The 9909-nt window shown below is 47.6% G+C and overlaps 1 protein-coding gene across 1 annotated transcript in view; it reads left to right on the forward strand.

Annotated features, from left to right (window-relative positions):
• The first annotated feature begins 6 nt into the window (after nt 1-6).
• HOMER2 (homer scaffolding protein 2) overlaps nt 7-9909 on the forward strand; it is a 95341-nt gene continuing 85438 nt past the window's right edge. Inside the window, exon 1 of the mRNA XM_023510152.1 lies at nt 7-64. Within this exon, the coding sequence (XP_023365920.1) occupies nt 60-64 (5 nt within the window). The 5' untranslated portion in view covers nt 7-59. The remainder of the gene's footprint in view (nt 65-9909) is intronic.

The following is a 9909-nucleotide window of genomic DNA, read 5'->3' on the forward strand; positions in this document are numbered from 1 at the left end:
GCAGGCGGAAAGCGACCGCAAGAGGCCCCGTTGGAGCGGCCGCCGGAGCAGCGCCGGAGATGGGGTGAGTGAGCCGTGCCGCGCGTACCCCGCGCGCACCCTGCGCGCTCCCCAGAGGGGTTGCGGGGCCGGGACTCGCGTGCCAGGCTGGGAGCCCCCAGGCAGTCCTTGCCTTTCCCAGCCGGGAGCGAGCTCACGGCCGGCCCTGGGAGCCTGGGGCCGCCGATCCGCGCCCTCCGACAGCCCGGCCTGGGCTCGCCGACCCCCGCAGGACAGCCGGCCTGGCCGCCCACTTTTTGCCCGGACCCCGCGGCCCTTCACCCCCAGCCGGGCGGGGAGCGGGCTCCAGGAAGCACTGGTACCCTCGCCGGCTTCTGTGCTCCGCTGTTCCGCGGCCCCCTCGACTCCGGGCAAGACCTCCAGGGCCTGTGTGTGAGAGTGTGAGAAGCAGTTTGTCGTTCTCCACGACTGGATTTATTACAACGAAAATGGAAATCGAAGTTTTCCTGGAAGGGGGACACATCAAACCATACTGAATCTCCGGCGTAGGAATAGTGCAGTTGAGATCTGCGGTGAGATGGCTGAAGGTGGGGACAGCCGGTGAGGAGCCAGGCGAAGCGGCGGCGAGGCGAAATAACCGGGTAGATGCTCTGGAGGGAAGTTGAAGTACTCTGCCCGAGTGACTAATGCTTCTGAGTGTATCAAGTAATTGAAAAGCAGGATTGCTTTCCCCTTGGCGTCTAAGCAGTAGGCGCTGTGAGTCAGGGAGCCGCTGTGCTAATAACACGATTAACTCCTTCCATCTGCCCACCTTGTGTGAGCACACCGCGGTGGTGTGCGCATATCCAGGGAACTGGACTTCTGCCCATTTTACAGAGCAGGAAACGCTCAAAGTAGTTAGCTAATGAGCATTTGTAGAAGGGGGACATTCAGTGAGCAGTAGAGGCAAGGCCCTGGCTGTGGGTATTGGGGTGAGTAGGTGAACCAGAGCTACTGAGCGTGGCGTTTGCAAATAGAACTTCACCGGTCCCAAATACTTATGCTGGGTTGGTCTAGAGATCTCGCTTTCCTGTTTGGGAGGGATGAGGCATAAGAAGGCAGTGGTGCGGTGGAAGGGGCCAGATTGTCCTGGTGGCCTATCACAACCCCCGTGGGTCAGTGGCTTTATTGCATCTTACTCCAGGTTAAGTTTCTGGAGTCAGTTTACTCACTGAGACTTAGCCAGGGGGCGGGAGACTGCCGAGTATTTGTAGGCATAGGCTAAGAGGAATTTTGAGAGGTTCAAGTGTGAGAATTGTGGGCAACATGAGCTGAACAGGGCACCAGAGAGGAGTGGGGAAGGCAGGCAGAGGAAGTTTGCTGATGACCTCTGTGCCCACCAGGAGATCTGCAGGAACGGTGGATGTTTTACAAGAGGCACCCTAACTGGGAGGCAGCTCTTGGGTGACGTTTCCAGTGAATCCTTGGGGGACTATGAAAGGGCTGATCTTTGAACAGTGGGAACGTTTGAGGTTCTCAGATTTAATACTTAAAAAAAAAATGTATGGGGCGGCGCCTGTGGCTCAGTGAGTAGGGTGCTGGCCCCATATACCGAACTCAGCCCCAGCCAAACTGCAACAACAACAACAACAACAACAAAAAATAGCTAGGCATTGTGGCAGGCGCCTGTAGTCCCAGCTACTCGGGAGGCTGAGGCAAGAAAATTGCCTAAGTCCAAGAGGTGGAGGTTGCTGTGAGCTGTGATGCAACAGCACTCTACCAAGGGTGACAAAGTGAGACTCTGTCTCTTAAAAAAGAAAAAAATGTATGGGAAGGAGGAGTTGGAAAATATAGGTCTCAAGATGGAAGATAAAAGGGATCTGGTAATTTTAACTCTCTCTCCAGTCCTCCTCCCCCTAGCCAGTACAAAACCAACCCAGCACACTTGTGTGATCAAAAACAAATATTGAAACTATGTGGTTGAGATCAAATAGTTCTGTGGAAATGAAAATGTTTACTCATAAAAGCTTAGAGAAAATGTCAGAAAATAATTTTTGTTTGTGAAAAACGAGGGAGGAGTAGTTGGGGGATTTTGTTTAAACAAAGATCTGTCTTTCATGTAATTTTAATATCATCTAGTAAAGGGTATATATTACTCACTTTTTGTAAGTAAGGGCTGGTTTGTAGCTCCTAGCTACCTTGCCATTTTTAATATATCTGCTCTTCTATAATTTACGTGAATGTACAAGCCATGGTTGTAAATTGAGATGAAGCTAAGGGTTGGATAAGCAGTTCAGATAGAGGAGGGTGGAGGTAGCCATTTTAACTGAAAATATAACCAATGTCATCCTTTCTGAGAGTTGAGTAGCATGAGAGGGAAGAACCAAGAAAGGGCAGCCAGTGGAAAGCCTTGCCATGGCCCTATACTCTCGTCATGGCTCTACTGTGCAGGTACAAGCAGGATTTAATTAAAGAAAAAAAACAACCTCAGTTTACCTCTCCCTACTTAAGATGCTTCTCTCCCTTTAAATGTTCACTGCTATTTCCCACTTCTCTTCTGTGAAGTGTTCTGTGTTAAGTGTGTGGTTTCTCAGTGTTTGCGTTCTTGCTCCCCAAGGCAACTATTTCATACCTACTTCCCTTTTCGGGCTCTCTCCCCCTCCCAGTGCATACCCCGTTTCATTGACAAAATAAGAGTCACAGACCAGGGCACTGGCTCGGGGTCTTTCTGACCCACTGCCTGGTCCAGGTGACAGCTGCTATTACCTTCTCCTACTTGTCTGTTGCCTCGGTCCCTTTATTTTGCTATAAAGGAATATTTGAGGCTGGGTAATTTCTAAAGAGGTATATTTGGCTCAGGGTTCTGCAGGCAGTACAAGAAGTATGACACCAGCATATGACGGGTCTTCAGGGGGCTTGCACTCAGGGCGGCAGGTGAAGGGGAGCTGGTGTGTGCAGAGTTCACCTGGGAGCTCAATAACCAGCTTTCATGGGACTGAGAGTGAAAACTCCCTCCACCTCCACAGGAAGGGTATTACTATATACATGAGGGACTCCTGTCCCCATGACAGACACCTCTAACATTTGAATCAAATTTCAAAATGAGGCAGGAGGTCCCATACCCATCCCATAGCACCTGCTTTGATGAGCGTTATCCCTCCTCTTGTCCTGCTGGAGACCCACTCCTCCTGGGTAGGCTGCATCCCACCCCTTCCTACCTTTTCAGAGACTATCTTTCCTTCCTAACCTCTTTTCACTCCGGCATCTTTTCCATCAGTATAGGAGCATATATTAGTCCAGTAGGGTCCCATGAACTATTCACACTACTGAGGATGTGACCTGGTGGCTGCTATATTAGACAGTGTGGCTCAAGCTTCTCCATCTGTCCTGCATCCCTTTCCTGCGTCCATTCTACTTCTCTGCTCCCTTTCACCTGAAAACATCTCAAAAGATATGTGCAAGTCCATTGGCCCTATTCATGTTCTTCTCATGCCATTTGTTCACCCTCTACACTTTACAGCCTGGCTTTAGCCCCTATCTCTGAGCCTAAACTGCAGGGGACAGATGGCCATGTGTTGCCAGATCTCTGCCCTCCTCTTGCCCCACCTCTCAGCAGCATTCCTTACAAATGGCTACTCCAGCCTCCACGAGGCCTCTCTTCCCCTCTGCTTTTGTGCTCTCCTGGCTTTCCTCTTACATTCCTGATCGCTGCTTTTTGGTCTCCCCACTGGTTGCTCCTCCTTTATCTGATTCCCAGAAATGGTCCCTTCTTCTGTCAATGCTCTCTTCCTAGGCGATGCTCTGACAGCCCCTGTGACTGTAAACACCATTCTACAGGCAAATGACTCCTATGTTTTTATTTCTAACACAGACCTTTCTCAGGGCTTCCAACTCCATCGGTACATGGAGCCCGCTATATTCCTTCTGTCTGTCTTCCCCATCCTAGTCAGTGACCCTGCCATCCACTCACTCCTCTTCCTTACCTGCACCTGTAGGCTGTCACCTGGTGCTGTGGGCTCCCCTTCTGGGGTGTGCCTGGAGTGTGTTCACCTCTCCCCCAACTGCAGTTCCCACTCTATTCCTGGCCACCATGCCTTCTTCCTGGACAAACTTCCTAACAGGGCCCCAGCATCCCTTCTGGGTTATCGCCAGTCCACTGTCCACATAGGAGTCTGAATGACCTGCTTTTAAAATTACAAATCAGGCTCTGTACCCATAGCACAGTGGCTACAGCGCCGGCCACATACACTAAGGCTGGTGAGTTCAAACCTGGCCTAGGCTAGCTAAATAACACTGACAACTGCAACAAAAAATAGCCGGACATTGTGGCAGGCGCCTGTAGTCTCACTACTTGGGAGTCTGAGGCAAGAGAATCGTGTAAGTGCAAGAGTTCAAGGTTGCTGCGACCTATGACGCCACAGCCCTCTACCCAGAGCAACATAGTAGACTTTTTCTCAAAAAAAAAAAAATTACAAATTAAATCATGTCTTTCTCTTTCCATACCTCCATCTGACAAGGTGCTGGCCTTTGCCCCATATCCAGGTTCTCCAGCCACACTGCTGTGTCACTCTCTGCATCCCACTAACACAGCCCCTTTCCTTTTCTTGTCCTGCCTGGGGTCCTTAAACTTGCTATTCCCTCTGCCTTTGGAATATACCTTCCTCCTCCCCTTCCTGTCCCTTTAGGCATCAAGGTCAACTACTCAGGGTCTTTCTGAGCATACTGTGCAGAACACCCACCCTCACAGTGCTCTAACCCAGCCCAACCTTTGTTTCCTACAGTTGCTGGTCACTGCACACCTGTAACCAGGTGGGCTTTGCTTACTTATTTGTCATCTGTCTTCTCCCAATAGCATCCTGCAAGGATATGGCCCTATCTTTTTCACCAAAGTCTCCTAAGCGCTAATGTAGCATCTGGCACCAATAGGCCCCAATAAATAATTTTTGATTGAGTTAATGCTTGAATGTGGTGGGCAAGCAATCCATTTAACTTTTATAGTAACGGGTTAATTTTCAGGCTGTCTGCTATCATTTGAGTATTGGGGCTATAAATTATCTTTTTACTGGCCTGCAGAAGGCCTAGAGAAAAGCCAGTTGGTCTGCTGGTGTGACTGTTAGCTGATTCTGTCAATGTTTACAAACAAGATTACTGTATTACTGTTTGGTTTCATTTTACACTCATTTATTTTGTTCAGCCAAGGTAAGGATGCCATAATCTTGGTTATCTGATACCTCGGGCCGCCTTTCGGTGCTCCAGACTGATTAGCTTTCTTTTGATGTTTATTCCTTCTTTAATTTTCCATTCTTCCTGAATCACACCAGACTTTGTAGTTCCAACAAGTTATAAGGCATTTCTTTGGGTTTGAGTTGGTGAAAGTAGATATAGTTTCTCAGATACATGGAGGTGGATTTGTCTTCTTCTGTCCTTTGGGTTTTTAAATGTTCTGAGCTAAATTTATTCAGCACCTTTATCTGGAAGGTATTTGGTGAGTGCTCTTGGGATCTGAGGGTGAGCAGACCTGAGGGTAGTCCCCGCCTTCCTGGGAGACTGACCACATGCACAAGGGCCAGCTTTGTGTGGGAAATGCTGCAAACTTGCACAAAATGTTATGAGCCATAGCATGTTAGAGTGGTGGTAGGGTGCCCATTTATTGGGGGAATTTAGGCAAGATGCCCCAGTGTTCTAGGCAAAGATGCTGAAGGGCTATTAGCATTTAGGGTCACCCTGACTCGTTTAGAAAACCATCTCCCTGGTATCTGAGGTAAAAAAATAATAAAGAATATGGGCTGGTGTAGGTGCTGTTAGCATGTGCTGACTGAATGAGTGGATACATGTGAGAGAAGGCTCTCTTTGGGTCAACTTTTCAATGTAGAAAGCATAGTTTATTAGATAATAGTAAGGATATGGAAGTAGACTGGAGGATGTTGTGGTAGACTAGGGATTTTAGATAGGGAATTGGATTAGAAGGCCTCATTGACAAGGAGCCTTGAAGCCTGAAGGAAGGAGGACAGTGAGTTCTGTGGGCGTATGGGGTGAGAATGTTCCTGACAGTGGGGGCAGCATGTGCAAAGGTCCTGAGGCAGGAGCCTGGCTTGTTCAGGGAGCAGTGAGGAGGCTGATGTGGTTGAAGAATGAGTGCGGGGTTGTGGAAGAAGCAGGTAAAGGGGGCAGCAATGGCCAGATTGTCTTTGGGCTGAACTTTATGTTGGGAGATGCCATTCTTGTTGGAAACAGCCTCGAAATTCCTGGTCTTGAGGGTTGTCAGGACAGAGTAAAAGGCACATTTGCTGCTTGAACACAGTCATCTGATGGAGACCCTGAGCAGAGCAAGTGGTTTGCTTTTGTTTAGTAGACTCAGTGATTTGTGTAAATTATTAGGTATCTTTTCTGCCAGGAGCCAAAGATGTGGTCACCCTTAGCAGATTTGTCAAACCTCATCTGTTACCTTTACTCCTCGCTCAGTTTCATGGCCCTACCCTTGTTTGCCTTTACCCTTTCTACTCACCTCTTTAAGTTAAAAAATGAAGATAGCTTTGATTTTTTTTCTAAAGATAAAAACATTCCATGTTCATACTAAAAAAAACAGCATAAAGAAGGAAGTGAAAATTGTCTTCCCACCTCTTAGGGACAACCTCTGTCAGCATTTAATGTCTTCTCTTTTTGCTTTTTTCCATACATATATGTCTGCTCTGTGTCTAGATGTATGTCTACAGAGAGTAAATATATTTTTGACAAAATGGAATCATTTTATACACTTTTTTTATAACATCATTTTTCAACTTAAAATATCTAGAGTGAACATCTTTGTATGCCAATAAATATAAAAATATATCATCATTTAAATCCACACCTACTTCTAATTTGTCATTTTGCTAAATTTATATATCTTTGTAAACCTCCTTAAATCCTTTCTAGAGCAATACAGTCTTCTTTTTTTTTTTTTTTTAAGACATTTTGACAATTTCTTAAAGCAGTCGCTTCTTTAAATGAATTACTGAAGGAAAAAATGGTAGGGGAGACCAAGATCACAATTACCGTTGGGTAATTTGCAGTGCCTGTGTAATTTGGGGTGAGTCACACTTCTCAGTGCCTCTTGGTAAGAGCATCAAGGATTCATTGTTGCTAAGGCTGGTTGGCGGACTGAGACCCAGCTGCTCAAATTGCTTCTCCTTGTTTGGAAATATCGGGGCAGAATAGTTCTGCTTTAAGACAGACGAGAAGGGTCTTTGCAAGCAGAAAGCCCCCATGCCCATGTCTGGAAGGCTCCCTTCTGTTTTAGAGGCTTTTTCTCTGGTGTAGATCACCCCTCCTTCAAAGAGAGGGTTGGCAGGGACATATACAAAGGAGGGTATTACATTCCCTGCTGTAGTTGGAAGGCAAAATTTTTAAAAATACCAAACCTTGAGCAAATCCAGTGACATGTCAGTTCATCCTGCACAGACCTCTCAGACCTCGGGAGAACTGCCCGTAGGTGCATGGGGTAGGGGTGAGGGCCAGGGCTTCTTTTCCATTGGACAAGAAAAACTTCCTTCATCTTTGTCCAGTGTGACATGAACAGCAGTCAAATAGCTTAGTTACAATAGAAAAAAGACATTTTTCAGAATATTAGATATCTCTGGTGTATGAAGTCCTGACTTTATAGATCTTAAGAGTTAGTTAGACTTTGCTTATTTTCCCCGTGAAAATAAATTGAGCAAAAAGAACTAATGAGAGGAATTGGGGCAAGAAGCCTTCCTGGCTTAGTGCCTGTGGCTCAGGTGGCTAAGGCGCCAGCCACATGCACCTAAGGTGGCAGGTTAGAGTCCAGCCTGGGCCCACCAAGCAACAATGATGTCTGCAACCAAAAAAAAAAATAGCCGGGCGTTGTGGTGGGCGCCTGTGGTCCCAGCTACTTGGGAGGCGGAGGCAGGAGACTCACTTGAGCCTAGGAGTTGGAGGTTGCTGTGAGCTATAATGCCATGGCACTCTACCCAGGGTGACAGCTTGAGGCTCTGTCTCAAAAAAAAAAAAAAAGAAGAAGCCTCTCATTTGCATGGATTTTAGTACCTTGGTCTCTTCTGCACTGAGTCTGCATTTTCTAGGTGGAACACACAGGCTGCCCCCAGGAGTATTTGGAGGTGTGGAGGTGAGAGCTGGCCTCAGGATCCAGCTTCCTGGTGGGGCTGTGTGTGTGTGGGAAGAGTAGAGGGTGGGAACCTCTCTGAATGCATGGTGAAGGCTCCTGTAGTTCTGCCACTGGGGTGCTGTTAGTCATATGGTATCATTCTGGTAGAATTTATTTAAATTATATTTCAAATTAGCTTGTTAGAATAAAAATATGCTTGTGGGGAACACATTTAGACATTTGTCAAAGACTAGAGAGTTTTTTTAAAAAACATTTTTTATTCATGAGCCTGTTTGATAGTCATTATTATTCTTCTAAGGGGTTTGGGACAGTGGAATCCCCACCCCTGTGCAGAGGAGCTGAGGACAAGGTGTTGCCACAGCTAGAAGGGCCAGCCTAACAGCCATTCGTTAGGACTCAAGTAGCTCCCAGCAAAGGAAGGTCAGAGGAGGCTGGGTCCACAGCCAGAGGGGCCAGCCTGAGAGCCACACATTAGTGCTTGAGCAGCTCCCGGGAAAGGAAGGTCAGAGCACGGCTGGGTCCCCATTGGGCATGGGGCTCTCAGAAGTTCTTTCTTTGCCCTGCCTGGGGAAATCTCAGTCGAGATCAGGCTACCCTTTGTCCTCCTTTAGCTCTGGGGGAATCTTGTCTATGGGTTTTGGGATGGGGGTATCCTCCGGGACCTAATTAGTGGGGAATGCTGCAGACCCCACTGCCTGGGTATTAGCTCTCTTTGGGATCTTTAATTGGGAAAGATATTAACTGGAGTTGCTTAGGTGAAGAGAAAAAAGGAGAATTGCTTTGGCTTCTGTCCTGAGGGAGGGGGTGACAGAGAAAGTCCTCATGGGGAAAAGAAACAGTCTGTTCCAAAGGGGAGGAAAAGGAGCTCCTGGTGGAGATGGCATCGAGGCATGTTTCAGCTCAGTTGGTGTGAGGAAGAGCTTGCTAATCCCTCTAGGAGGACTCTGGGTAGACTTGGCTGTCTCACGAGTGGTGAGTCTGTTGTCATGGAGGGCTACCTGTGAGGGGTTGGGAAGGATGGTGAGTACACCCAGGCTAGCCCTCCTGGGGCTTGGCTGGCTGTGTGGACTTAGACAAGTCATTTTATCTCTCTAAGCTTCATTGTCCCCATTTCTTAAAGATAGAGGTGATTATATAGAAAATGAGTATTTAGCACAGTGCCTGGTGTGTGAGTGCTCAGTAAACGGTGGCCAAGCTGGTCGTTGCCATTGTGTCTTCCTTGGGTGGGAGATTACGGTTAGGGACCTCCTGGAGTTAGGTGGCCCACCCCCTCATCCTTGGTCCTCTCAGCCACTCCCTGCTTCTCCAGCCTCTCTGTAGCCACCTTTGCACCCAGGCCTGAGCAGAGCCAGAGGCATCCTCTGTCATTGGATGACTCAGACAATATGAGCTTGCCCTGGGAAATGTTGCCTGGTGTTGCTAAGCCCGTCGGGCGGTGTAGGCAGAAGAATGTCGGCAGCCAGAGGACCCAGAAGATCAGGAGAGTCAACCTATAGGTGTCAATAAGAAAACCAATCCGCCAACCAGTTGCTCTCATGGGGTGGGGATGGGAGGCACAAGTGTGGACAAAAGGGAGCGGTTTCCACCCACTGTGATATCAGACTAGGGATTTGTGTTGCTGGTCAGGGAACCTTCATTTGATTATTTACTTTCCTAGTGACCCATGTATTAGGTCATTAAATATGAACTGTCCAATTTCAAATCAAAAGCGCAGTTAATTATGTCTCAAACTAGAAGCAGCAAATTAATCAAAGTACACACATAAGTTGTCAATGTGGTTCTGCCATCTTTTTTTTTTTTTTTTT

The sequence above is a fragment of the Otolemur garnettii genome, unplaced genomic scaffold (genome assembly GCF_000181295.1).
Source record: "Otolemur garnettii isolate 467f Iridium unplaced genomic scaffold, OtoGar3 scaffold00011, whole genome shotgun sequence".
Taxonomy (NCBI): domain Eukaryota; kingdom Metazoa; phylum Chordata; class Mammalia; order Primates; family Galagidae; genus Otolemur; species Otolemur garnettii.